This window comes from Alligator mississippiensis, chromosome 4 (genome assembly GCF_030867095.1).
Source record: "Alligator mississippiensis isolate rAllMis1 chromosome 4, rAllMis1, whole genome shotgun sequence".
Lineage (NCBI taxonomy): Eukaryota > Metazoa > Chordata > Crocodylia > Alligatoridae > Alligator > Alligator mississippiensis.
Window position 1 is genome coordinate 152,208,779 of NC_081827.1, and position 27,771 is coordinate 152,236,549.

Below are 27,771 nucleotides of genomic sequence, written 5' to 3' on the forward strand. Positions count from 1 at the left end.
CCACTGTTTAAGGCCTTAGCTCCTGGGTATCAGCTCTGCCTTGGTGGCAGCCACTTCTGGGGGTCCAGTTTCCAGTCTCAGCCCCTCTGGCTGCAGCAAGGGAGTGTTTCTCCCTCCCCTGTAGGCACAACCTAGTCCTCTGGTCTCAGGTTCAAAACTGAACATAGACTACTAGGGTTGGAAGGTACCTCAGGAGGTCATCTAGTCCAGCCTTCTGCTCAAAGCAGGAGCATTCCCAACTAGATCATTCCGGCCGGGGCTTTGTTTTGCCAGGCCTTAAACTCCAAGGATAGAGATTCTACCACCTCTCTAGGTAACCCATTCCAGTGCTTTACTACCCTCCTAATAAGACAGCATTTTTTCTAACATTCAACCTAAACCTCACTGCAGCTTGAGGCTATGCTCCTTGTTCTGTCATCTATCACACTGAGGACAGTCTAGCTCCATCTTCTTTGTAACAAACACAAGCCAGCTGCTTCACAAAAAAAAAAAATAGTCTCCCTTGCTCTGGGTAAATGTTACCCTCAGGTCTGCCTCCTTCAAAGTGCTCTCAACCCACCTTAGGTGGGTGAACTAGCTGACTTGTAGCAGAACCTCTCCCTGCCACATGCAGAGGCCCTTTTGCATGGTCAGAGACAGGGTTTATATCCCCAAGCCCAGCTTCCTTCCAGCTATGTGACTGGATAGTCTGCACCCAGGGACCAGGTGCAGCTAATTGCCCCATTAGCTGCCTGATCTTTTTAGTCCTTTGCTCAATCCACCTCGACTGCTACTCCTTGCTGCTCTTTTTGGCTTTGGGTTTCTCAGCCTCTCAGGGCTTCCTAGCAACAGGAACATGGGTTCTCTGTTACATCCTCTATGTGGTGCACCATGTAGCAGTTTGCTAACCCAGTCTTTTGTAGAAAGGGCCTGAATCCCTATGATCAAATGGTGAGAGGTGCTGAGTTCATTAGATGCTCAGAACTCTCTGTGTTCTGCTCTTACAGCTTCTTTGCCTTCCTGCTGGGAGCTTAGAAAACAGAGGGAATGAATCCTGGCAGTGTTTGCTGGACACACGAGTATTTAGTGAAGCATAGTGAAGCAGCCGTCCCTTTGATTAGTGATCCAGTCCCTGAGGAGAGTAATTACCTAGCCTCTGTTATTCTCATGGCAGCTGAATGCATGTGAAAAATGGGTTAAGTTACCAGTTTAGAACAGGTCTCAATGAGGAGGGCTGGCACCAGCCCCAGGAACCCAAGGGAAATGTCACCCTGATAAGGCACCCAGGTGTTGTGTGTACTTCCTATGCACTGGAACTCAGCTGTTGATTTAGAGTAGAGAATTTCTGTCCTTGTTCCATGTCTGACTCCCACGTGGTGCCTAGGACTAGGTCAAGAAGTGCTAGTTGGAGAGGTGCCCTGTCCCCTTGAGCTGTCAACTTCCTGCCAACTTCATGGTGTGGCACAGAAGTTGCACCCCTGGGGGGGCTGGAGGAGAGGCCATGGTGGGATAGTGCCAAGTCAAGACCCCTCCCACCATTCTCCTGGCAGCCTGGTTCCCCATGACCTGCAGTGAGCTCTTATGAGGGAGAGGTACCCCTGCTCTTTCAGGTCCTTGGCAGTCTGCTTTGGCTGCTTGGAGTGACTGTGAAGGCAGTTCTTTATGAGTGGAGCACCTGTCTGCTGGAAACTGAACCAAGATCCTTGTCTGATGCCTTGCACCCTGGCCCCAGGTGCTCTGCCAGACAGTGAAGGCTCCCAGCCAGCTCTGCAGGTGATGCAACCTGGAGGCAAGAGGCCTGTTGTCCTCTGCACCAGTCTTCCTGTGCAGGACCAACACTGACTTTCCATGAGTGCCCTAGACATGTAGATGACTCCAATGAGCTCCAGCACCTAGATGGATTCCTAGTTTTCCACTTGACCATGAAGCACAGACTGTATGCAGCCTCTTGGATGGGGCCACTATTCTCTATATGGGGACATAGTCGGCTCTAGAATTTAATAAACAGAGATGTGGTACGCTTCTCCTCAGACCATGGGAGGAATGGGGGTGAGGCATGGCTGGAGCCCCACTGCTGGTGTGGAACCACGAGGAGGGTGCAGGAAGATAGGTAATCCAGGGCCTGTCCACTGCCACCATCTGCTGTCTGGTTGGCATGGGGAGAGTCCCAGAGTTGCTCCTGCCCATTCCAGCTGGAGACTGTGGAGTGGTTGCATGGGTTTCCAGGCCCAGCTGAGAGCAACAGCAACATGAAGGTCCCTGTTTCTAAATCTATTTGCTTCCCCTTCACCTCCTCCCATTTTCCCCCACCAGCTGGAGGCTTCAGCAGCCAGGATTGTCTGTGTGGGGTGTGGGGGACAGTGGTGGCAGGTAGGACCCCCCTTCCTGTGCACTGCCTGTCCCTCTGGGTTTCATCTTCCAGCTGGGGAGCAGGCACTGAAAGGGATGGTCTGCTGACTACTGCGCCTTGAGGCCTGCAGCTGTTCCCCAGTTGGGCCCCTAGTGTCCATCGCCTGCCCAGGGGTTTCAGCTGTCAGGAGAGGCTGCATAGGGTGCTGAGTTCAGTCACAGACAGTGGTGGTGGGTGACTCTGCTTTCTGCACCTGCTCTATGCCTGCCCCTGCCCCCCTGGGTGACACCCCCCTTCCCCCCCCCCCCCCCGCCATTGCCCAGGGAATGGGAAAGCTGAGTGTCCTACACAGTGGAAGGAGGTGTGACCACACCACCCCCACTCCTGGATCCTCTGCTACCCTTGGGCCCTGAGGGCTCTTGTAACACACAGTTCTGTGTTCATTCATGGGTTTAATGCTTAAAAGGGAACAAGGAAAGGAAACTTATTTTTCCTTTTCCTGTGGGTTTCTGATACCTGAACCAGAACCAGTTCTGGGGACAGGGTGAGCAGCAAATAGGCTTTGATGTGCCTGAACCCTTGGGTAGCAGTGATCAATCCACTGACAGGGCAACAGAATTTGCCCCTCAGAACAGATCCCTTTTCCTGTTTTATTTTGGAGGCAGTCTCTTGGCCGTGACTGGGGATGAGATTGGCCAGCATGATCTGGAATCCCTATGAGTGATTCAGCTGTCTGCATTCTGGCAGGAGAGAGAAGCAGCTGGGGAACAAGATCCAGAATCTCCCCCACCCTGCCTATGTGGATCAGGTTGAGGATTTGTCACTAGGAAGAGCTGAAATCCCCAGCTTTACTGAAAGCTACAGCCAGGGTAGGATAAGAGTGAAAGCAATTACTGTCCTTTTTAAGCAGCAAACTTTATAAGCCTGGCATATGCTGCACGAACAAGAAGGCTGCAACGTCATTTTACATAGCTCTGGGCTCAAGAGGAGAAGGCAAAGACCAGAGCAGGAACGATACCTTCTTGTACTGCTCCTCAGACTGCTGGTTTTGTGCTCATACCTTGGCCCTGTGCAGTTCTCAGGGGTGTGCAGGGAGTGAGTTCAATGGTAGGAGACAGATGTGTTTGAAGAGTGTGCCACTGTCTGCTCTTGACCATTTTGTGCTGCATGAGTGTCAGGAACAGACTTCCCCTCCTGTCCTCAGCTTTCACTGACAGACAGGTCTGTATAAAGCATGCAGCCTCCAGCAGGGCGGAGTCCAGCTGTGCCACCTGTCACAGCAAGGCACCCCTTCTGTGGCTAGAGACAGCACGTTTTCCCATGTATCAATTCATCGGGGCTCATCAGGCCCATCTATAGCAATGGCTCAGAACAAGGTAAAGCTCCCCCGCCCGTGAGGCATCTAGTTGTGCATTGCTGAGGGGGGTAGATACTGCACACACGCATGTTTGTTTAAGGCTTCTGTGACTGTTCACTCAGTACCATGTGCTCTGTGCATGTACTGGGGAGCAGGGGTGAGGGTGATTTATTTTCCCAGCTAGCTTGCTTGCTCACTCAGCAAGTTAGCAGTTTTTGAGCAGTCAGAGAGGGCTGGTCAAGTTATACCCAGTCCAGTCCCTTTGTTCAGTGAGTTGGGAAAGCAGGGGTGATTGGAGCAGGTGAATGTAACAGGTGATGGCCTGTTCAACACTGGACCTATCCAGAACTTCTGCAGGCACATTTTATTGTACATTTCCCTCCCTCCGCTCCAGATCAAGGGGATTTGCTGTGCAGCAGCTGTGCTGCAAATCCACTAGGTTGTGAGCTTTAACTACAGTGCCAAAGATCTGAGGGGATCATCCTGGACATGCTGGTTTAGTGGCTGAACTCAGCACAGGGGACACTGCTGGGCTGCCATTGCAGCCCTTCCCCTTGGTGCATTTCTTATCATTGAATAGAAACAATCTGACCTTAGTGAGCATAAATTAATCCCAGCTACAATTGCTTTTTATGTTGTGTAAACAGTTCCACCAGAAGTTAAACAAACTGAAAGCAACTCCAGAGACAACAGGCTCTTGCCTGAACGTGTTGTGAAGACCGCCTGCCCATCCCTCAGTTCTGAGGTTAATGTCTGTGTTTCTGGCTGTAACCCTGATTTCTGGATTTTACTCGGCAGCTAAGGCAGGGCCAATTCCATGGCTCGGGGACTTGATGCCAGTGCCAGAACGGAGCAGTGTGTGTGGCTCCTGCAACCTAACCTGGGAGCTGCTCTTTCCAGGCAACAGATTGCTGTGAAGTCTCAGGTCAAAAACTGCAGACAAATAATGAAAGACAAGCATGTCACCGCAGCTCAGCGCCCCCAGGCTCGCCCTTCGGGACTAGGAGCCCCACTGATGGAACCGCTTCAAGCCACTGCGGAGCAAGCCTGCGAGAAATGGGCGGGCCACTGGGACCTGAAAGCTTTTCCCCAGCTCTGAACAACCCGAGGAACATCTGGTTCCAGCCCTTGCCCCGGCTCGTGGGGCTGGGGATCCGCCTAGCCGCTGCGCGCCGCCTGCCCCGAGAAGCCTCTGCACGTGGTCGGGGCAGAGCTTCTGGCGCCTGTGCCAGCGTGGGGGGAGAGAGGCGCTGCGGGCAGAGCGGGGCCCGGCCGGCCGCCCGCAACAGGGGCGCTGCGGCCCGGCCCCTGGAGCAGCTGGGCGGGGCGCTAGGACCCCGCGCCGCGGCGGAGGCGGGGCCCGGAGGGGCGGGGCGGGGCGGGGCGGGCGCTGCGCTGCTCCCAGTCTGCAGGGCAGCGCCGCCGCGGCCAGGTGCGAGGACGGCGGGAGCGTGGCCGAGCAGCGCCGGGGCTGCCTCGATGCTGATGCTCCGCGTGGCCGAGCCCTCGCCGGCCCCTGCCGTGGCCCAGCCCGAGGCGGAGCTGCCCGGCTGCGGCATCGCCCCGGAGCCCGAGCCGCAGGCAGAGCCCCCCGGCCGGGCAGCGCCGCCCCACCGCCGGGCGCGCAGGCTGTCGGGCCGCCGCGGCTCGCACAAGTTCAGCCGGCGGAGCTCGGCCGAGCTGGGGCTGCTGCTGCTGGGCTGCGCGGGGGAGCCGGCGCGGGGGGATGCGGACGGGGTCGGCGACGGGCAGAGCGCGGCGGGGCGGCCCCAGCGCCGGAGCCCGCCGCCCGCCGCCGAGGGGCCCCGGCCCGAGCAGGGGCAGGGGCAGGAGCAGGAGGAGAGTGAGGAGGCGGAGACCCGCGCCGTGGCCACGTCCCCGGACGGCCGGTTCCTCAAGTTCGACATCGAGATCGGCCGCGGCTCCTTCAAAACAGTCTACAAGGGGCTGGACACCGACACCACCGTGGAGGTGGCCTGGTGCGAGCTGCAGGTGAGCGCTGCCACTGCTGCCCCCGGGACCCGGCGCTTCCTCCACCCCCATCTGGTGGCCCGCACAGCCCGGAGCGCAAAGGCTGAGATGAGAAATCCTAGCTTGGGGCGGCAGTGCTCGGAGCTGGGGCCGAGTGGCCCTGGCCTGGAAGTGGAGCGCGTGGGACGCAGGTAGGGGTTCAGGTGCCCAAGGGACACTCCAGCCCCTGACCTGCTTCCCCACTCTGCAGAGACCGCCCCTGTTCGAGGGGTGCCAGACCAGCCTATGCCTGGAGAGAAGGAGGTCAGACAAAGTGGGGACAGCCCTAGGCTATGGCTGGCTTTACCTTGGCACCTGTGACCTGTTGCTGTTCACCTGGGTTCTCCTATCTGTGTGCCAGGGCCTCCTGAGGCTGGCACGCTGGACCTGAAACACAGGGCAATTTCTGTTACAAAGAAGAATGAGCTGGCAGCAGACAGGATATTAAATTACCCTCATTTGCCATCATTCACAACGGTGCCATTTCTGCAGATGGGCTGCAGCACCCAAGCTGGCCGAGCGGACTGTAAGCAGGGCTCACGCGTACCCTGACCCCCCTTCCCAGCACACCTTGGAACCCCTTCCACATCTCAGACACACATGCTGGCACCAAGGTGCTCTGCTCAATCTGGCAACCAGGATCCTCATGTGAAAAACTCTTAGTGTCTTGCTGCTAGTTTTTGGATTCCATATCCCAGCCCCATTGCTTGCTGTTTCTTGTCCAGATTGGTGTTGCATATGTGTTATGGCAGGCCCACAGCCACGCTCCAGACACCTGTGCCAATCCCTGCCCAAAGAGCTTGCAGTTATACCAGGTCAAGACATAAAGGGGTCAGCATGACCAAGCACTTTGCTGGCTCTGGCTGAAGTAGGTAATTGTGTGCAGTGCCCCAGGGGTGTTAGCTGGGTCAGAGTGCTGGTCTGGCGGCACCAGTGCCTGGCTTCCTCAGTGTGTTTGGAGTAGAAACAGTTAACTTGGTTCAGGGGTACTGCGTCCCAGTCAGGCTCTAACAGGTTATTATGACCACAGCCTAATGCAGTGCTGGCAGCTTTATAAATACAGAAGCCTTGATGGGTACCTGTGGCTTGTGGGTAGTCTGCGTGATGCTGCCAGAACCTCTATAAGCCTTCTGGAGGTGGATGTAACAGCCACTGTATTAGTGCCTGGACCCAGGGCTTCTGCTAGGGCCCCTGTTTCTTTTCCTTTCACCCCCATGTGCCTTGCTGGTGGGCCCCAAAGAGGCAATGATTCCAGGGTGCTTGTGCCAAGGAGGCTGGTTTCATTACTGTCTTTGCCCCCTCTGTTTCCTGACTCAAGTGTTTTCGATGGCGCAGTTGCTAGTAAGGAGGTGAGGCCACAGCAGGGCAGTGTGGGGCTGCACAACCCCATGCTGCTGTCTGTGTTGAGGCCCCTTTTCCATTTCAGCCTCCTTAAGTTATAGCTATGGTCCAAAGTCTCTGATAACCTCTTTGTCCTGAGGAGGCTACATCTAGAGGTCCCAAGTCCTTGTTTACACAGGATAATGTGTCTTGTGAGTTTGTCATCCTGGCCCCTAACCCCTGTACTGTGCTGCAGAGGTGGCCGCTTCTCAGTGTGGGGAGCAGGGCCCTCTTTGGAAGGCTCTGGGGTTCAGCTCTCAGCAAGGAAAGCATCATGATTTGGGTGGTGCTACATAGATTCATAGATGTTGGGGGGGTACACGGTCACTTTCATCTGACTGCCAGCTTGCTCTGTAGCCCTGTTCCTATGTGTGTCCCTTGTTTTGGTCAGGACATTCCCACCTTCCCAAATCTGGAATCTCATTCCTCCAGGATGAGTGTCCGGGATAGAAACCATTGCCCAGCATGTGCTTCAGGGTGAACTTATTTCACCTTGCTTTCCCTATTTGGATAATTGCGGTGTCCCTCCTGGCATTGTGACGAGTGTCTGCCTGTGTTTCTTATCTACATGCTGCTTCTCGATCTTGCCCTGTTGTCAAGGCCCCAAACTGAATGGGGATACAGACCCCATGGCAGACCAGCACTTCTCAGGCCAAAGGTATGTACTGTGCAGGAGGCCTTGGGGATGCCCTGGAGGTATCCAGTGCATGTCTGCAATGCTGGGGGAGTCCTCAGGGGGATGCAGCAGGGCACTATCTGTATCAGTCTCTCAGCCAGCCTGGCACGTAATGCCTGTCATGGCCAAACTTGCTGTCATGGTGGCTGTGTAGATGACTTCCTGGCAGGCTTGAGAGATGATGCTGAATGGTATTTCTGGGGGGAGGGGGGAGCAGTGTCTACTATTGCCATCTAGGGGCCCTTCTCTGTAGAGGGTGGTTCTGGCAATTCCCCTGTCTGCTGAGTGTCCTGTCCAGCAGAGTGGCAGGGGGAGGGAGGCAGGGGCAGTTGGATACAAAGTTCATGCAGAAAGCCCTGCTATGTTGCCTGTGCTTGCCTTGTATGCGATGGTATGGGGCCAAAGCCATCTGTGCGTGCTGCAAGGGAATGGGGTTGCAGGAGTAACAGGAGCCTCTCGGCTGGCAGTGATACCCTCCTTTGGCATTTACTCGGCTGCTCCCCTGTAGAACCAAGCTTGCCTTTAAAGAGGCACGCTCCCCCTAGTGCAAGCCAGCCACAGTGTTAGTGTCCCTCAATCCTGATGCCCCTCCCACCCCAGCTGAGGGCTCCCCTACACTCTTCTAGCTCTGTTGGTCCCCTGTCTCCCAATCCACAGACCACTATTGTACCAGCTCTGCTGATGCTGTCATTTAGGATATCCTTGGTTCAGCCTCTCTTGTCCCAAGACCCATATCCCAAAAGGGGATAAGAAACATTTTGCTAGACCTTAAAAGTCTGTTTTTTGAGCAACAGTCATAGAAAGAATTGTACTCTGTGATACGAATATAGGATTCTGGACCACAGATAAAAACGGTTGCGGTTCTGTCCTTATAAAAATAGCTTCGTCCTCTGTTTTTCACACAGTTGTCTTTTATGGCCTTTAAAATAGAAATGGTCACCTCATTCCAGCCCTGGACTCCTCACACAGCTCTCAGGATGCCCCTTAGTCTTGAAAATCATTCCTTTCCCCATCCTAACCCCATGCCTGTTCTATCCCTGGGCTCCCACCCAGCTCTGCTGTTGCCCCTTGCTTCTGGCACCCAGCTCCTGGCTGTCCAGCCCTGGGCTCCCCTATGCTGCAGATTTGCCCTGACCTCTCTTTGCGTTCCAGATTTAGTTTTAAAACAGTGTTTTTGTTGACAAATGCCTGGGGAAAAGAATGGGGTGGGGCAGGAGGGGACTAGAGGCCCACCTTGGGACTAGTCAGTAAATATGTTGATTCTCAGTGGTTTTTCAAATGCTTCCTCCCTCAGCTCTGCTGCCCTCGGCAGCAACACAGAACCAGCCCTGGGGCTGGCTGAACTGTGTTTGCACCCCCTTTCTTTGTGTATAGAGTGCTCATCCAGAAAGGTCCCCAAGACTGTCTCCCTCTTCCCCACCCTGGTCTGCAATGCCCTTGCCCACCCATGGGGTGATGGTGACTCGCCCTGTTGGAGCCCCATCCTGGACATGAGCCCTCTGGGTGATGTGAGCCATGGGACACAGAGAAGAGACAGCTGCCAAGGATCGTGCATGGGGTGGGATCCTGGGCAGTCACTTGCATGGGGTTGGGTGCCTACCAGCTGTGCCTGTTGCATGTTGGTTCAGAAGCCTCCGCCTGATGCTACTGTGCCACCTAGATGTTGTGGTTTGTGCCTGGAGGGAGGGGGTTGTGGTTAAATGCTTTGGAATAGCAGACAGCGGTGCCTGTTGCATTTTACACTGCAGCAGCAGCAGCATCCTCTGAGGCAGGAGCTTTGGGCTCTGGGGCAGTCTTTGTGCTTGCTTGCTCACTCTAGTGGGTCCCAGCTGTGTGAGGTAGCCATTTGATAAGGAGGTGCATCTCACATAGGTAGCTGACAGCCTCTCCCCACTGCTCTCCCTGATAGTGGCATGCAGCCCTTCCCTTCCTGTACCTCTGTTATGTTCCATGTCTGTAGCAGGGTGCAGCGTGTGCATGGTAGAGCCCCGAGTTTAGCCTGGCTTCCCCAGAGGCAGCACCAGGGTGGGAGGTGATGACTTCTGGCTCTGGGCTGCCTGTTGGCACCTGGGGTTGCTGTCCAAGTAGGCTGGGCTTTTGTTTCAGGCCTCTGGTGCACCCTGGTACTGGGCTGCCTTGGATGAGCTACAGATGTGGGCGTGATGGGGTTGCTCTAGCCTGTGCTTTGTAAGTAAAATCCTCTGCTCGCCAGACATGCTGCAAGGTCGAGAGCAGCCAAGGTATTCTAGGCTTCTCACTCCTACGTGTTTAGCTTGGGGCTTGGGCTGTACCTTCACTTTTGCCTCCCCCTGGGGACAGACCCCCCACCAAGCTCGGGCTTTGGCAGCATTGTTGGCACAGGTTGTTCTGAACCCCTGGGCAGGGCTGAGTGTGCATGGGGGTGCCACAGAGCTGCTTCTGTAGCTACCTGCAAAATTGTGCTGAGGCTTGGGGGAGAGTGTGCTGCTTCCCACCTGGGAGATCTGGGGGTTGCTAATTAGAAGCATTAGGGCTGGTTGCTGGAAGGCTGCGCTCCTGTCCAGGGGGTGAGGGACTTCACAGAAAGCCCTGATGCCTGGGTTCTTATCCCTGCCTCAGCTGTGCTGTGAGTCCTTGCCCCCTGCCTGGGTGCTGTGCTCCCAGCTGGGGGGTGCCTGCTGGGAGCCCCTCCTGCTCACCTGTGCCTCCTGCAGGACAGGGTGATGCTGCTGCTTGGAGAGGGTATGCCCAAGCAATTGTCCTTGTATTTGGGTGGGGGCAGAGCCCTGCAGCAATCTGGTAATGGTCTCCTGGATTATTGAGCATAGTTAGCTAGAGGAACAAATCCCTCCTGGGATTGAGTGCCTGCAGCCTGGAGGTGGTGGGATGGTTCTGTAGGTATGGGGGAGCTCAGCACAGAGGGTGATATATCCAGCTGATTCCCCAACCAAAGAATGGGAGACCGAGGTGAGGCATGACTTGGTATGCAGGGCCATCAGAGCCAAGCAGGGGTAGGGGTGAGGATTTCAGTAGGTTGAACCCTGCCCCTGCCACATGAAGCTTGGGGGTGGTTGATGCCCAAGGGCCCATGAAATGTTTGATGCATGGGGAAGCAGCTTTGTTCTCGGGTCCCTAAGCCATGGCAAGGCCCACTGTGAATGCCTGACTAGGCTTTGCAGAAAGAAATGGACACGAGGTGCCTGGGATTCCTGTTGCAGTCCCTGTCTGAACCCGTTTTGGTCTGTCAAGGAAGGAATCATTCTAGGTGCCATGAAACTGCTGGGCTCCAGTGGAGCACATGCCCTGGAACCCCTGAGAGCTGTGAACTGGAACATGTTTGCATAAAAGCTAGAAGACCGCAGTCTGCCAGGCAGCTGTGGCTGGGCTCAAGTCCTGTGTTTGGGGTGGCTCTGGCAGCGTTGAAGAGGCCAGTTAGGCACAGTGGGAGGGCGTGCGGCACCCGCTCCCCATTCTCTGGGGCCACAGCAGGAGGTGTTTGGGCACTGTCATTTACAGCTGGGCTCTATTTCCAGGCTGTGTGCAGGGCTACTGCACTGTGCTTGCTCTGGTGGCATAGGGAGGCTGATGGCTATAAATGCACCTTAACTTATGTAAATAGGTCTCTTTCCCCACCCCCTTTTCAGATGTGACTTTCAGCTTTGCACAATGGGGCTTTTATAGGGCGCTACTTGGACCCACTGCCCAGGGCTCCACAGAGCTGTGCTTGTAGCCAGAGCCTCATAAACACCCTCGGAAAGGAACAAATGTGTAAAAATACCAGCCTCCCCCAAACTCCACCTCAGCAAAGGCCAATGAGAGCTGTGGGTGTCTGGCAGGCCGGCTGCAGCAGGAATAAACACGTGTCGGCCGCATGGCCTAGCAGGGCCAGTGCTGGGCAAGGAGCCAGTTTCTCTTGGGTTTTGATCCCAGCCCGGACACTTGAGAAGCTGTGGCTTTGGGAAAGGCACTGTCTTGGGCTCTTCACCTGTGGGATGAGGCGGTGGGGGGATTGGAGTGCTCAGCAGAGCTGTCAGAGCAGCACTGAGAATGAGAAGCCCTTAGTGCTGGGGGAGAGCCTGAGCCCTGGCAGAGGGGTGTGATGGCTTCAGCTTCAGTTGCACCACCAATCTCTTCCCCCGTGTCCAGGAAAACATGCTGCTGCAGTCACACTTGCAGCCCCTCCTTGCTGTCTCCTGCCCCTCCCTCTTCCTGTGGCCACTGGCTAGAGCACCCTCAGATCAGCCCTTGAAAACACCCCAGGAGCATGCTTCTCCTGGCAGGGGAGGGATTGGGGGGAAGAGGGGCAGGCTGGACTGTTTCCACTTCAGCTTGCTACATGGCTCCAGTGCCTGCGATTCTCAGTGTCCTTCTGCACCCCTACCAGGTGGCTATTAGGAGAGTACATTGTGTCCCTGCTGGCAAGCCAGGCTGCATGTCTCCTGCCCCTGTGTGTCACCACGGAGTGGGCTCTTTGGGCATGCTTCCTTGGGTAGGGGGTCTGGAGCTTGCAGGGACAAAGATGCCCTCCTCCCCTGGCATTGTTGGTTGTGGGCAGTTTGGGGCTGCCGGGTATGTCAGGGCAAGTGGTCCATGTGGCAGACTGTTGCTCCAGTACTAAATGCCGTGAAGCTGCAAGGGATGGAACCCAGGAGTCGTGGCTTCCATCCTGCCACTCTGGGCACTAGGCCCCAGTTCTCCATAGTGCTGTATCAAGAACAAGAAGGTGAGCAATGGCTGGCAGAGCATGGCAGCCAGCTGATTTGGCCTCCTGCTGCTGGGGTCCCAGGCCAGGGGCAGGATGTGCTTTCACAGCTCTTGAGCAGGGAAGCGGAGAGGTGTTTTGGGCACAAACATCAGGCCCTGGGGTTATGCTCATGTGGGGAGTTGGTGCGCTCTAACTTCACCCTGTAAGCCTCGTAGGGGGTTGAGGGCAGCCCCTGGCTCTCTCATGTTGTCTCAGCAGCAGCTCACAAGGTCCAGGATCAGATTGCAGGGAAAGGGCTCAAATTGTCTGAATCAAGTTCTCATGCATTTGGGGAGAGGGAACCACCCCTCACCCCCTGGGCTGGGACCTGAGCAGGCCGTCCCTCAACCTCTCCAAGGCAGAGGGATCTAAGCACTGTAGTGGCTTCTGTCTGGCTGCTGTTTGTAACCAACCTTGGCTTGGCCTTCCCTCAGAGTTTGCCAGGACTCAGTCTGGAGCTCCCTGGGCGTTTTGGCCCCGGCACAGAAATGTTTTTGCAGCGTGTTCCATTCTGGTCATCCTGGCTTGAGAGAGAGACTGGGCAGCATGGGAAGGGGGCAGTATGTCAGGAGTGTGGGGCAGCCTCAGAGCAGAGGTACTGCCCCTCCCTTGGCTTGCTAGCAGGGGATGCTTTAGGCTAGAACCGGAATCGTGGATGGGAGGCCCCCACAGGCTAAACTCTTCCTGGATGTGAAAGGTCCCATTCATCCCAGCTCCTCTTGGTGGGTTTGCACTGTGCTGGACTGTGTCTGGCCCCTGACCATGTGCTCAGAAAGGAGGGGATTATGGAACGGCCCCATGTGGGGAGCTTGGCAGCTGCAGGACCAGTTATGATGCAACACAAATATTGCGAAAGATGCTAGGTTGATTTATGGTGACTGGGAGCCAAAGGGCTTAGCTACTCCCTGGAGCCTCCCGCTTCCAGTGTTTGGGAGCGTGGCTGCCGCCTGCCACTAATCAGACTCCTCCAACCAGAGAGCAGCCAAGCCGCTGAGGCTGAGGTGTGGGAAGCCTGACTCAACTGGGCAGCTCCAGATCTGTCCCACAGCTCACTGCTCCTGGTGCCAGGGCTGACTCCTGTTCTGGAAGATGAAAAGGGTCTAAGTCCCCTTTGAATGAGCACCCACCTTTCCCACTTCTAGCACCCAGACCTGCCTAGGGGAAGAGCTGACTGAGGCCTATTGGAGAATGCAGGCCTGCAATCCCAGAGAACCTCTGAGCTGTGAAACCGTGTTCCCCCTGGCTTGCTGGGCCACAAGGACAGTCCCTTGCAGCTCTGCTGTCTGGGCCAGATGCAGCTCCCTCCCCCATTGCTGCATTTGTGTGACTCAGGTAGGGCACTGCCAAGAGATGCTGGCTGGCCCATGCCCCCACTCACTCTGCAAGTGCTGATCACAGGGGTGGGAAGGAGCCTGCTCTTTCTCCCCAAAGTATCATTCTTTGTACCTTGAAGTAGCTGATGGAGGGTGTCTGGCCTCAGAAAACCCTGGGAGCTGCTTCACCTTGCACCCCTTGCCCCAAGCCCTGTGCTCAGCTGGGAATGATGATGCCACTTTGCACCAAAGCAGCAAGCAGGAATCCTATGCTCCATATACATGGGGGAAGAATGGGGAATTTCTTCTAGGGGTCATTATTAGGCATTTTTGCTGATGCCTGACAAGGGGTTGGGGAGTGCTTGCTTTGCCACCCTGCAAGCTACATGAGCAAAGAGGATGTCACTGCCCTACATGCCACCCAGCTGCAGCATGTCTGTGAGGGGATGGAGCTGCTGCATCTGTGCTGTCCAGCAAAGGCTGCACTGAGGTTTCCTGGTGCCCCTTGTCAAGGCACTCACAGGACTTGCATGCCACTTGCTGTGCATCCCCTCCCTGAGAGAGCAGCATAGGATAGCAGTGCTGATGGTCTTGGGGCAGGTATTGGCTCCTCCCTGCCCTGCTGCTGCTCGTTTCCAGTAGTGTAAATGAGAAGCTGACCTGAGGGAATCTGCTGTCCCAGTGGGCATAGCACGGAGCTGTGGGCAGTCCCTCTGTCTGGCATAAAAGATGCCTCTCTGGACACCAGGTGGCAGGAGCTGGTTCTGGAGCCTTAGGGTATTCCTTATGGGGGTGGTGTGTGTGTGTGTGTGTGTGTGTGTGTGTGTGTGTGTGTGTGTGTGTGTGTGTGTACACTCAGCCTGAGCTATGAACAGGGATTCACCAAGCTCAGTTCATCCCCCATGAGCTCTTTTAAGATTGGGGACTTGGGCCTGGCCACACTCAAGTGAGCCTCTTTTTCCAAGAGCATGATAGGTATGTGGTGGGCAAGACCTTTCTTCTGATGCCCATCTGCATAGGCCCATGATGGGCACTTTCCCAGGTGCCCCTGCCATGTACATGTTGCTTTCCAGTACTGTGCCCTTTCCAGTTGTGCTGCACAAGGGTGTGTTGCCTTGACTAGGGTTGGAGAGGCAGGCTTGGCTTGAGCTCCTTCCTGCTGTGGGCACTGGTCTCCTGGCCTGGCATGTGGAGCAAATCCCAGCATGCACTCTGGGATGAGACAGGTGGGCTGGCTTTGCTAGCAAGTAAGTAAACTTCACCCCTTTGAACAGAGAGAGGCCAGTGCATCTAGCTTACCCTCCCCAGTTGGGACCCCTCTGTAGTGATTCAGCCCATGAAGCAAGCTGCACACATCCTGACCTGCATACTGTGCATGATGCTGACAAGCCGAGCCTGTGAGCTGTGTGGGGGTGGCAGGCAGTTGCACAGCACAGCACATCTGGCTACAGCAGGTACTCAGGGCTGATGCCAAGGCCCTGTGACTGCATCAGCTCCAGGTCTTGCATTCAGTCCTTTCTCTCCCACAACAAGTGAACTGATGGAGAATGTGGGGACTGAGCATGGTCTCGGTGCCCCTACTACCAGGCTGTATGGCCTGCACTGTCCATCCAGTAACCACCTCAGCCAGCAAGGCATGTCTTGGAATGCCCTGAGACATTCAGGGTGTGGCAGTGCCTGCGCAATCCCTAAGTGGAGTCCCTTGGCTTCACCTTGCTGCTGTGGAGAGTAAGTGGGGTACAAGAGCCCCTCCTTGCCAGCCTGTTGTTGTGCAGATGCTCCCCAGTCCATCAAACTCCAGGTCCCTTGTGACCACTCATGCCACCTACCTGGTCTCCTTGCAGACCCGGAAGCTTTCAAAGTCTGAGCGGCAGCGCTTCAGTGAGGAGGTGGAGATGCTGAAGGGACTGCAGCATCCCAACATTGTCCGCTTCTATGACTCCTGGAAGTCATGTGTCAAGGGTCAAGTCTGCATTGTGCTGGTCACTGAGCTCATGACATCTGGCACCCTGAAAACGTGAGTATTTTAAGGTTGGGGGAAAGGTAATAGGGGGGGAAAGGGATGTGGGGAGAGGGAGTCTTAGGTTTTATGGTGATAGATAGGTGGGGACATATAGTGTATGTCAGGGTGAGGAAATGTACAGCATGGGGCAGTGGGCAAGCAGTGTGTGTGTGTGTGTGTGTGTGTGTGTGTGTGTGTGTGTGTGTCTTCCCAGCAACCTGGGCCATGCTGCAGGCGCATGGAGCGAGGCCCAGCACAAAGCAGGACATGTTTCCAGCCATCTCTGCCAGAATCTGTCCAGGCCCACTGTGTGCTGGGCAGAGTCTGCCATCCCCTTGGGCTGGCATGGCTGCAGTTGAGCGTGGGAAGAGGCCCTGGAGCTGGTGGACAGTGCAACAAAACGCTGCTGCTGGGTGCTCAGTAACTGGGTTTGGCCCCATGTGCCCAGGTCTGCAGCCCCAGGGTGTGGCACTTTCCGCTTGACCAGCAGCTGGTGGTGTTGCCTGTACAATGTCACTTCCTCATGCTGCATCTCTGGCCACTTGCTGTGGCTGGGCTCCCCACACTGGTGTCTTGGCCTGCTCCTGGCGCTTTTGGAGCTTGGCTCCTGCTTTTTGCAGCCTGTGGCAGGAGAACGTTCTTCATGCAGGCTGGGGCAACTGGGTACCGAAATGGGCTCCTCACAGGTTCTGGTCACTTGGGTGACTCCCAGTCAAGAGGGCAGTGACGCGTTTGGGCCATACAGGCATGTGGGAGGTGGGCCTGGCAATACCATCAGGGTGTCTCCAAGCCCAGCCCCAGGCCACCTCCCTGCATGTGCAGCCCATCTGGAGTGCCCACTGCTCACAGCTGCCTCTTCTGTCCCTTGCAGCTACCTGAAGCGGTTCAAGGAGATGAAGCTGAAGGTCCTGCAGCGTTGGAGCCGGCAGATCCTCAGAGGCCTGCACTTCCTGCACACGCGCTCACCTCCCATCATTCACCGTGACCTCAAGTGTGACAACATCTTCATCACTGGCCCCACAGGCTCTGTTAAGATTGGGGACTTGGGCCTGGCCACACTCAAGCGAGCTTCCTTTGCCAAAAGCGTGATAGGTATGTGGGCAAGACCTTTCCTGTGATGCCCTAGCACAGGGCTGTGCACATAGCCAGGTCCCTGGGGGGGAAGTGTCTTTTGTCACAGCTGAGTCCCAAACATTTCAAGGAGCTGTGTGTGGTCTGGCTGGGGACACAGGAGCCTTAGCTTGAATCAAGAGGGCATGAAGCCTGCTGAGCTTAAGGTTTCCAGCTACTGCACCTCATGAAACAGGAGGGCTCCAAGTAGCCCTTGGGTAGCAGGATGGCCTTGAGGTATGGCCGTTCCTACAGCCCTTGGATTGGACAGCGGGTGGTATTGGGCTCTAGCCGCCACATCTTCCCCAAGCCGCCCAGGTCTTGGTCCTGAGCCATGTCCTGTGTGCCCCCCAGGCACTCCAGAGTTCATGGCCCCGGAGATGTACGAGGAGAAGTACGATGAGGCAGTGGATGTGTATGCCTTCGGTATGTGCATGCTGGAGATGGCCACCTCAGAGTACCCATACTCAGAGTGCCAGAACGCCGCCCAGATCTACCGCAAGGTCACCTCGGTGAGTGAGTGCCTGCCAGCCTTATCAGCCCTTCCCTGCGGGGCCTGTCTTCATGTGCCATCCTAGCCCTGGGCTCTCCACTCACTCTGAGGGCTGCCTGCATCCTCCTGGGCACTGCTGCCACTTCTGCCGTACAGCATGTAAGGTGGCATGGCCCTGCAGGTTTGGGCTGTCCAGGCAGGTTGCAGGCAGCTCCTGGGCCATGGAGTATGCTGCTGGCAGCATGACTGCCATGTCCACATCCCTGATGTGAGGCTAGCGATCCCTAGGGCTATGGGACCAGGTGAGGGCAAGGGTTTGGCTCAATGGACTGGGTGTACTGGGGAATTTCCAGGCTTGTTTGGGCAGCAGAGAGAGTGCAGGGATGAGCAGGGCTGGGGGGGAGCTTATTGATGGGGCAGGCTTGCTTAGGGCCAGTCTCTTGCCCAGGACTGTCAGGTTTCACCAGCTCCTTGAGTCCATCACTTCACAAGTTATGTAAGATGCTAAAAATAACTGTCAAGGTTGGGAGGATGTGTGCCTCAGCTGGCAGCAGTGTGGAGTCTGGCCAGCCCTGGCACCTGCCTTTCTCTGTACAGCCCTGTCCTTGGAAAGCTGCTCCCCTACACAGAGGCAGGCAGCAGGGGCCTGCCAGGCAGCACAAGGGATCTGCAGCAGCTTGGGCTCTGGCTCTGTTACACATGCAGCCTTTGCCAGCTGATGTGCCCTTCCTCTGTAGTGAGCCCCCTGGGGCAGCTGGGCACCCCTATGCTCAGAGTGGCCCTATCCTTAGCACAGTCTCTGCTGCCCCGAGCCCCTGACGCTGGTGTGCACTGCCCTGTGCTGGATGGCCTTGCTTCCAAGAGGTCCCTCCTGCCCCAGGGGCTGTGCCAGGAACAGTTGTGCATTTTCAGGTACTTGGGCTGAGACTGTTACATCTGTCCCCTTGGCTTGCTTTGGTTGCCTGTGCCTGAGAGGTGGGGCTAGTGGAGAGGATTGCTCTTGGGGGTGCATCTAGCCTCTGCTTTCTCCAGGCTGCCCTGTCCTGGCCTTGCAGGTGGTCTGCACTACCTGGAGGCCTCTGCTGTTCCTGGGTAAGGCTGCTTTCCCTTCCCATTGCAATGCTGTCACTGCAGCCCCTGCTCTGCTCCTGGCTGCCATCCACTGCCCACCAGCTGTTCCTCAGCATGTCTAGTGGGCATTGTGCATGGGCAGCAGCTGCAGGCGTGCTTGTGGAGCGGAGCCAGTTCCAGCCGCTCCCGTCTGGCTCTGCGCCCTCCGCTCCTCAGTCACTCTGAGCTGGCTGGATCCAGTGCGGGGCCGGTTTGTTGCCTGATTGCTGACCTGGGAGTTGAAAGCCACAAGCCTCAGGAATTTAAATTGCCCCCATGTATGCAAACTTGTGGGGGTGCAGGGAGGTGAAGGAGGACCTCACTGCTGGTGGGTGGAAGCAGTCCTGGCCCTGGCCTGGTGTTGAGCAGTTCTGCTGAGCTTAGTCATTGCTGGGGTGTGAAAGGCCCTGTCTCTGCAGGTTGTGAATGGCAAGGGCATGTCCAAAGGTGAGTGATTGGGTAAGGGAGGTGTTTCTTCTAAGACCCTCCCAGTGGAGCTGTTTCCATGCTCAGCTTGTAGCCCTATAGGTTGAGGCCCCAGAAACCTGGAGGGAGCATGTCCCTTGCCCATACGCCAGTCTGGGAGAGCCCTGTACCACTAAGCAATCCTTTGAGCTGTGGGTGGCCCTTGTGGGAAGGGACCTGCTGGACTTAGGGTGACTGCTCTTCCACAGGGCCTGAAACCCAACAGCTTCTATAAAGTGAAAGTGCCAGAGCTGAAGGAGATCATCGAGGGCTGCATCCGCATGAACAAGAATGAGAGGTGAGAACATGGGGCTGCTGTGCAGGCCCTAGGCAGCCTGGACCATGGGTCCTTGAGACAGATAAGGGGTGGCTGGGGGTTTGGGCTCTGTCTCAGCCCCAGCCCTGCTGTGGGTCTGTATAGTGCCTGGCCTCTCGGTGCTGCTGTGAGTGGAGATGGCATCTTTGTTTGCAGGGAGCTGAGCTCTGCAAATCCAAGTGGAGCTTTCCTGTTGGGCAGCCTTTTCCCTACAGTGCCCCCTAACTGTGCCAGGCAGCCTGCCTCCCCATGCCAAACCCACTGTGTCTCTGGCAGGTACACCATTCAGGACCTGCTGGAGCACTCCTTCTTCCAGGAGGACACAGGAGTGCATGTCGAGCTGGCTGAGGAGGATGATGGCATCAAATCTGGCCTCAAGCTCTGGCTGCGCATGGACGACACCAAGAAGCTTCATGGCAAGTACAAGGACAACAATGCCATTGAGTTCCTCTTTGAGCTCTACAAGGACGTGGCTGAGGAGGTGGCCCAGGAGATGGTAGGTGCAAGAGTGAGGATTGGGTAGCAGCACCACTCTCACCTTCCTCTCCTGCCCCCTCTCCCCTATAAATATCCCTCTTGGGGCCTCTAAGGCCCACAATCTCCCCTGTGCCTGGTTCCCATCTTTTCTTAGTTGCCCAACTATTCTACCAGCCTGCAGCCTAAGACTGGAAAGGCTGTGGCCCAGGCAGTGTAGGGCAGGGCTGCGCTACCTGATGCTGCTGGTCTGTGCCTCTACAGGTGACCCTGGGCTTTGTGTGCGAAGCAGACTACAAGCTGGTAGCCAAGGCAGTGCGGGACCGTGTGGTGGCCATCAAGCGCAAGCGGGAGAAGCTGAAACAGGCACAGGATGAGCTGCAGCGCAAGGAACGGGAGAAGCAGCAGGGCATCCTGCAGCTGCTGGAGGAGTTGAAGTCCCCTCTGGCACCGGGGACCCCTGCACCCTCTCCAACCACACCTGGCTCTGGGGACTCCATGCTCAGTGGTAGCTTCCCCCCGGAGCCTGAGGAACCTGAAGCCGACCAGCACCAGCACTTCCTGTACCGGCATACCAGCTACTCTTCTGCCACCTGTATGTTGACAGTGCCTGGCTCCTGCTTGGGGGGGTATGGCCCAGCATTTTTGGGGGTGGGAAGGAGGGGGATCTGCCTTACACTGGCCAGCCACAGAGATGGGATATCAGGTCTCATTTGGGGTTCATGGGGGCAGGGGCAGGCAGTGTCCTGCTTCACAGTGAGTGTATTGGCATCTAGCTGATGTTGCTCGGAGCCCTGAATGTGCCAGCTGGTTGCTCTGGTGGCTGTTTCTCCAGGCAGTTGCTGCCTGGTTTCTCCCTGCTTCTGAAAAATGGCAGTTCCCATGGTGGAGTTGGGCAGGGGAGAGCCCGACCAGCCCTTGTTCCTAGAGCCTGGGCAGAAAGCTGTTTCCCCACAGCAAACTGGGAGCCAGGAGCCCTGCACCGCAGGAGCCCTCTGACACCACTTTGTCTTCTGCAGCTGACTGTGAGACAGATGGTTACCTGAGTTCCTCAGGGTTCATGGACTCCCCCAACCTGTCCCATCGCAGTTTCTCTGCAGGGGAACCCTTCAGCCCGCCTGCTGCTCCGCTAGACTGCTGCTTCCCCTCGGTGAGCAGGGCCTTGGGCTGGGCTGGGGCAAGAGGGTAGCAGGTGGCTCTACTGTGGGGGATGTAGGTGTGGGGGAGTGCAGCGTAGGGACAGGGCTGGTAGGTAGTTGTGCTGCGCCCTCACTCTAGTCATCCCACCCCCTGCAGAGCATTGCAGTGAGCATGTCCTCCGAGCGCCTTTCTTCTGCACCAGCCAGCGAGTTCTCCTCCCCTGTGGACAGGTATGACTGGACCTTATCCTCATGTGGGGGCGAAGCATGCTGGAGCCATGTGAGCCCCCCAGCATGAGGGGCTGAGCAGCGTCTCACCTGGGCAGGGTAGCACCTGGAGTGAGCTAGCTCTGGTCACAGAGGGATGTGAGCTGGGAAGATGGTATAGATTAGGACTGTGTAGGTCTTGTCATAAAGCAGGAGAATTCAGAGCTGAGAGGCTCAGGGTCCAGTGGGGCAGCAGGGGGCAGTTGATAAGGACCTTAGGACAGGAAGTGAACTGTATGCAGCCTGATACTGGGGCCTCTACCACAGCTATGCATCCGATGTGGCATCTGGCCTGAGCGATGGGTATGAGGGGCTGTCAGCCAGTGAGCCGAGTACCAAGCTGCCTGCCAAGCGGTCATCGGGAAAATTGCTGCGGCGCCGAGCCAGGTCCAGGCTGCGCATCACAAATGTAAGTGTAGCAGGTGGGTGTGGGATTGGGTGTGCTGCCTGCCAGCTAAGGGGGAGAAGGGAGGGCTAGGACAATAAGCCCTGGCTCCCCCAATTGCTCTCCCCCAAGGTGAGTTCCTTCTGCTGTCCAGGGATGGAAGGGGCCATTATGTGGCATACAGAGGCCTCCCCTGCATGAGTTAACCCTGCCCCTGCTCTGCAGATCTCCGACAAGAGTGACCGGGTGGTGGAATGCCAGCTGCAGACTTACAACAATAAGATGGTAACCTTCAAGTTTGATCTGGATGGTGACAACCCTGAGGAGATTGCTGCTGTCATGGTGAGTGTGCATTGTTGTTCTTGGTGCTGGTACTCGGGGAACAGGGCCCCAGGCTGCTTCTCCCAGTGATGATCTTCCTCCTTGACTCCTGCAGGTCAACAGTGAGTTCATCCTCAAGTCAGAGCAGGAAGGCTTCATTCACCGCATCCGGGACATCATCCACCGCGTAGAGACCCTGCTGCGCAAGGATGGGCACAGCAGCAGCTTGGAGGTGGCTGGGAGCCCCGAGGCTGAGAGTCTGTCACCTGTGGCAGCTGCAGCTACTGCTGCAGCTGCCAGTTGCCCAGTGAGTGCCCTTCATCCTCTTCGGCCAAAGCTATTCCCTTTCCTCTTCCCCCAGCGGGCAGCTGCCCATCTTTGTGTGATGTGGAGGAGGGAGAGGGAGCAGCTCTCTATGAAGAACAAAGCCTGGCTTCCCTGATTCCTACCACAGTCTCATTGATGCCACTTTGATATGCCATGGGGGGGGAGCCCCAGCAGCCAGCTTCCACAAGTCTTTCCTGGGCATCTCCCTTCCCCAGGCTAAGTGGAACTTGGCCCCTGCCATCTGACCCCGCAGGCCTGGTTCCTGCTGATTGGTGGGTGCAACAGGTTGGTCTTGCACATATTCATGGGTGCCTGTAATGGGTTGCACTGGGGGCCTGAGAGAGGATGCAGTGCATCTCTGGAGCCAGATGCCACCCCTTGCTCTGGCTCAGTCTCTGTCTTTTGTCAGCAGGCGGAGCTACAGCTGCAGGAACTCTCCCACTCCATCTCTTCGTCATCCTCGCTAAGCGGTATGTCTCTGTCCTGCCGAGCTTTGTGTTAACATGGCACTGTGACACCCCTACCTCCACACCTCCCACTTAGGGGTTGTGTCCACACCAGTGACTGCCTGCCTTCTCTGTCTGTGACATCCTCTCCTGGAGTGGGTCAGAATGCTCTGTGCTGCCTGCTGGCAACATAGTAATGGATGGCTTGCATTGAGAAGATGGCAGGGCATCTGGGTTTTTGGGAGCCCAAGAAGCAGTAGATGCATGGCTGTGCCTGCCAGAGGGAGATGCAGGCATGGACCTTTGCTGTCTGAGTGGCAGTATAAATTGGGCCCAGTGTGAGGGGCTGTGTTTGCGCATGGTACCAGGGATGACTCTTACTCTCTGTCCCAGATCTGGGCTACACCAGCCCTAGCCAGTCGATGCAGTCTTTGATCCAGCCCTCACTGAGCAGCTCCCCATCAGAGAATGACATCTTCAGCTCTGCAGACCCCTTGCCAGGGACCCAGCCCAATGTGCTGTGGTCTGCACTGCCAGGAACATCTGCAGGTACTGGGGCAGCAGTCTCTCTGAGCAGAAAGAGAGTTTGAGTTTTGGAAGAGGGAATTGCACCAGCAGGAACTGTGTCTTTCTCTTTCCCCCCCAAGGCCGTTCTCACTGTCTTCTCCCTCCACAGGTTCCCCTAGTGCAGCTGTGCAGAGTTGGCCCTCCTTCCTGACAGCGCCTGGCCTGGTCTCAGGCCAGCTACCCATCTCCCAGTTCCCACAGACTGTTCCCGGTGCTGAAACTGGGGGCTTCCCACCTGCACTGGCACAGTCTCTCCCAACCCGGCCGTCCACCTTGCTGCCTCCAGGAGGGCTGAGCATCCCAGAACCCCTGAGCCCGCCTGTGACCAGTGCCACACCAGCCATGCCCCACTGGTCTCCAGCTGCCCCTTTGCTGTCGCTGGCCAACATGTTCTCCTTGGCAGTGATGACTGTGGCCCAGACACTGCTGCCAGCTGTCTCATCCCCCAGCCCAGGTGGGCATATCTGCTCACCACAAATTTCTGAGCCACAGGCGCTGTACCCAGGAACAACACACTTTGTCTACCCTGACTCGTCAGCCCTGGTGGAGCCGGCTGTGCTCTGCAATGGGACTGGGAAACTGGATGAGGCCAGTACTGCTGCCTTGGTTCCACATCCCCTCTGGGCCCCAGTGCCTGCTCCAATCTTGCAGGACCCTGGAAACTGTGAAGCCACAGAGAACCCACTATCATCACAGAGTGCTGCGGAGAGGCTGGACAGCAGCGTGGTAAGCAGGTGCTTCTTTTGCTCCCCATGCCCTGCCTGGGTTGTGGAGATTCCCTGTGCCCCCAGAGCCTGTTGCTGGGGTCTGGGCTTGGCAGACAGGCTGAGCTGGATGCTGTGTACCTGGACTAGATCCCATTCTTCCCCTGAGGGGGTTGGAGAATTTGGTTGACTTGCCATTGTCTCTGTACCAAGTATCAAGCTGCTGCAGGAGGGGCCTGGTCAGACCCCTGGGAAGAACCTAGGTATTGGGGAGCACTGCCAGGATATATTGACTCTTATGAATAGTAAGGAAGCCCCCTCTGCTGAGTTAGCACCACCCCCATCCTCCTCCCTCCCTGCTTCCCCCTGTGTTTGCTGGCAGGTAGGGTCATGTGGAGGGGCCTGGCTGTGGTGCTCCAGCACTGAGATGGTGGGATGGTCCTGGGGCAGTTTCTGCCAGTGCACTGAACTAGCTGTGGAGCTGCAGGGATGCAGCACTGCCCTTGGGGTGGGCCAGTCTAGGTTGGCTTGAAGTCTTAATAGGGAGCTAGGCCTGTGGCAACCTCTTTAGAGTCTGAGGGCCTGAGCTAATAGCTGCAGCTCAGTGCAGAACCACCTGCTGCTAGGCATTAGCCAGCACAGAGGCATCCTGTTGGCATCTTGTGCAGGGTAGGGGCTGAGAGTGGCCTGGCACTTGCTGATGCTGCCTGGGGCCTTGTCTTCCAGGTGCCACTCAGCTCCCCCAAACCCAGTCACCACCTGATTGTCTCAGAGTCACCTGCACCCAGCATGCCCAGGACTCGGCTGTCACCCATCAATGAAGGTGAGGTGCTGAGCAGGCGAGGAGACTGATGGGTGGGGAACGTGGAGCAGGGATGCTGCTGCTGCTTGGCTGAGGTGCAGCATGCAGGTGCGGGGCAGCCTGACCTGGGGGGAGTGGGGCTGGAGGGTCTCAGAAGTGGTATCTGCTCCATGGAGGGACCACCAAGCAGCTCCCTTTGCTGCTGCATGTGTGCTTAGGCAGCCTGGTCTTCTATGGGTTGGGTACCAGTGCTGAGGGGGTGCATCTTGGACTTTGCTGAGCCAGGGCTCCCACCTGTGCTCAGGCAGAGCCCATCTCTTGTTCACACTTCTCCCTGCTCACTGTCAGAGGCCAGACCCCAGGTTCTGGGTCGCTTCCAGGTGACCCGGTCCCAGGACCCAGCTGACAGCCCCCCAGATCAACAGAGCCAGAGTGACAGTGAGCAGAGTGGGCAAGAGCCTTGGGAGCCTGGGACAGCCACCAGCTCCCCCCAGCCTATGGTGCCCAGCTCCCCCGATGGACAGGAGAGCACCAGCTATGACTCGGACTCTGTCCCTGAGACTGCAGTACAGGACCCAGATGAGCTGCTGGCTGAGGAGGGGACACCAGTGGCACCAGCAGAGAGTGACCACGATGGGCCTGGAGTGGAAGAGCAGGAGGAGGGCATTGAGAACCCCCAGCAGGCAGTGTTGAGCCAGGTGTGGATCAGCTACTCGCGCAGCTCCTCCTACCTGAGCAGTGATGACAGCGAGAGTGAGGATGAGGAGATCTGGGAAGAGTTGCAAAATCTGCGGCAGAAGTGAGTGGGGCCAAGGGGAGCTGAAAGGGTGTATCCTGGTGCCTGGTGGTGTGGGCAGGTACCGTTGCTGCACTCTTCCAGGCCCTCCCTCTGTTCTCTATGGGGAACTGGGCTAAGAGGCAGTTGTCCAGACCCACGTCTACATGGTCCCTAGGGACCCGCAACCCCTGCTCCTGCCCTTATGGCCTATCTGCCCCCAGGCATCTCTCGGAAGTGCAGACATTGCAGTCCATGCAGAAGAAGGAGATCGAAGAGTTGTATCTGAGGATGGGAAAGCAGCCACCCCCAGGCATCGTCTCCCCAGCTGCCATGCTCTCTAGCCGCCAGCGCCGCCTCTCCAAAGGCAGCTTCAACCCATCCAGGCGCAACAGCCTCCAGCGTGTGGAACTCTTGCAGCCCACAGGTACCAGCTCTTTTCTAGCGCCCAAGGACCCTGCTCCCCGCCCTCCCAAGCACTGGGCTCACACACCCTGGGAAGTCTTAAGCAGCCTCATGGAGCTGGGTGCTGTGGTAGACTGTGCCCCATGTTGCATAGAGAACAGCTGTGGGCCATGGCTTTAACCAGCTGCCTGAAGAGCATGCACTCTACTGTCCTGTGTCTGAGGAAGGCTCAGTCCCAACAGCTACTGCTGCCATGTCTCTGTTGGTGCTGGCCCATCCTCAGCTGCATCTGGCCCTGGCAGGGATCATGCGCCGGAACTCCCTGAGTGGCAGCAGCACCGGGTCCCAGGATCAGCGGTCGAACAAAGGGGTAACGTTTGCTGGAGACTTCAGCCGGATGGTGAGTCAGGACAAAGATTGTTCCATGGGCCTCAGCCCTGTGTATGGGACCTCCCAGCTCATTCACTCCCTACCCAGCAGAGCAGAAGCTTGGCTAAGCTCTGGGTCAAAGGCACGTACTAGGAGAGGGGGTGGAAGGAGGAGGGTGGGATGTTTCCTTCCCCAAAACTGGGCCCTGAGCTCCCTTTCTCAGCAGTTCATGCTTGTGGCTGCAAGCTCCTGGGGAACAGCCATGGCCTGGCCCAATGTGGTGGCTTGCTGGCTTCTTCGAATGTTTGGGGCTCCCTGCCAAGAGCCATCACTGTCTCACTTCTTTGTCTTTCCAGTAGTTGGCTGGTCAGGAGTGACTTGCATAGACTACCTCAGCCAAGCGCTTGCTGCCCTAGAGGTCCAGTGAGGGGCCCTGCTGTGAGCTGGGAATCCTGTGCTGTAGTTCCCTTCCTGGTGCAGAGGCAGCACAGGCTCTGTGGGGGAAGAGAGCAACTTCCAATGGGAACAGAAAGCCCCTGCTGTTGCTTATCCCTTTCAGTTCAACTTCTGCAGGCCAGGGAGCCTCTGTGAGAGTGCCTCATGGTCTAGAGGGGCACGGAGTCCTGGCCCAGTCTGATACTTCTGAGGTCAATCCATCCTTGTTCAGCCTCAGAAGCCTGAGCCAAAGCTCTAGGCATGTGACCAACCACCTTACAGCCCCCCAGTCCTGCCCCTTCTCTGCACAGTCCCTCCCCTTGTTCAGACTGCAGGAGCTACAGGGAACTAGGGGGAGCCTGGCTCTGAAGGGAGTGGGGGAGGGCACACCAGAAAGGGAAAAGTATGCAACAGGGCAGTGGCCCAACTCCACATATGTAGCAGCAGTCTCTGGAGGGCCTCATACCTTGTTTCAGAGCACCTCCTTGTGGTGATCGCTGCAAAGAGGTCAGCTCCCTCCAGCCTCTCCCACTGCGTTTCATTCCTGCACACCTCCCCTTCCTTCAGTTGCAGCAAGTGTGACTCGGGCACATTCTGCCCCAGGCCATGTTTGCAGAAGACAGGGCTGGGGCTATGGAAATGTGTGTGCCAACATCCCTCCCCTTCATGGCAGCTCTTGCCTCTGCTTTGCTCCCAGCCCCAAGAGTCCACAGGTTGTGTGTGGATGGATGCTTTTGTCTCCTGGGGTGCCCTTGACCCAGAGCTGTAAGCCAGCAGAAAAAGCCCAAGTGCACTTATGCCTCTGTGTGTTCTAGTATCAGGCAAACCTTCTGCCTTGCACCATGGGCTGCCTGAGGCTCTGCCCTATGCTGAAGACAATGTCTGCTGTTCCAGAGCCAGGGGTGGCTAGCCCTAGGCTACCATGCAGCTCCCCACCTGTTCTAGCTGAGCTGTGAGAGATGCTGCTGCCATGTGAAGTTCTGCCTCTGCCCTGGTAGAAAACAGAACAGACTAATGATGTAAAAACCTCCCTGTACAGTGGTTGTGAATAAAGTAGAGCAAACAAAGGGG

General features: G+C 56.8%; 1 protein-coding gene across 10 annotated transcripts; it reads left to right on the forward strand.

Annotated features, from left to right (window-relative positions):
• The first annotated feature begins 5,108 nt into the window (after positions 1-5,108).
• Positions 5,109-27,771, forward strand: WNK4 (WNK lysine deficient protein kinase 4). 10 transcript variants are annotated; one of them, XM_059726806.1, is made up of 20 exons: positions 5,109-5,678; positions 15,633-15,805; positions 16,662-16,882; positions 17,255-17,412; positions 19,178-19,266; positions 19,561-19,780; positions 20,023-20,353; positions 20,778-20,908; positions 21,055-21,128; positions 21,432-21,573; positions 21,775-21,891; positions 21,986-22,177; positions 22,607-22,667; positions 23,037-23,192; positions 23,320-23,936; positions 24,641-24,737; positions 25,065-25,515; positions 25,716-25,918; positions 26,180-26,296; positions 26,622-27,771. In XM_059726806.1, the coding sequence occupies exons 1-20, from the start codon at positions 5,166-5,168 to the stop codon at positions 26,690-26,692; spliced, it is 4,134 nt and encodes a 1,377-aa protein (XP_059582789.1). In that variant the 5' UTR covers positions 5,109-5,165; the 3' UTR covers positions 26,693-27,771. The 10 variants fall into 10 exon arrangements, with proteins under 10 accessions (XP_059582789.1, XP_059582790.1, XP_059582791.1 ...); XM_059726807.1 differs by having other exon boundaries at positions 26,625-27,771; XM_059726808.1 differs by having other exon boundaries at positions 26,199-26,296; positions 26,625-27,771.

Coding starts and splice junctions, on each gene's coding strand:
- WNK4 (XM_059726803.1), top strand. CDS start 5,166: ATGCTGATGCTCCGCGTGGCCGAGCCCTCGCCGGCCCCTGCCGTGGCC. Junction 19,781..20,022: donor AGGAGGTGGCCCAGGAGATG/GTAGGTGCAAGA, acceptor GTGCCTCTACAG/GTGACCCTGGGCTTTGTGTG. Junction 20,354..20,777: donor CAGCTACTCTTCTGCCACCT/GTATGTTGACAG, acceptor TGTCTTCTGCAG/CTGACTGTGAGACAGATGGT.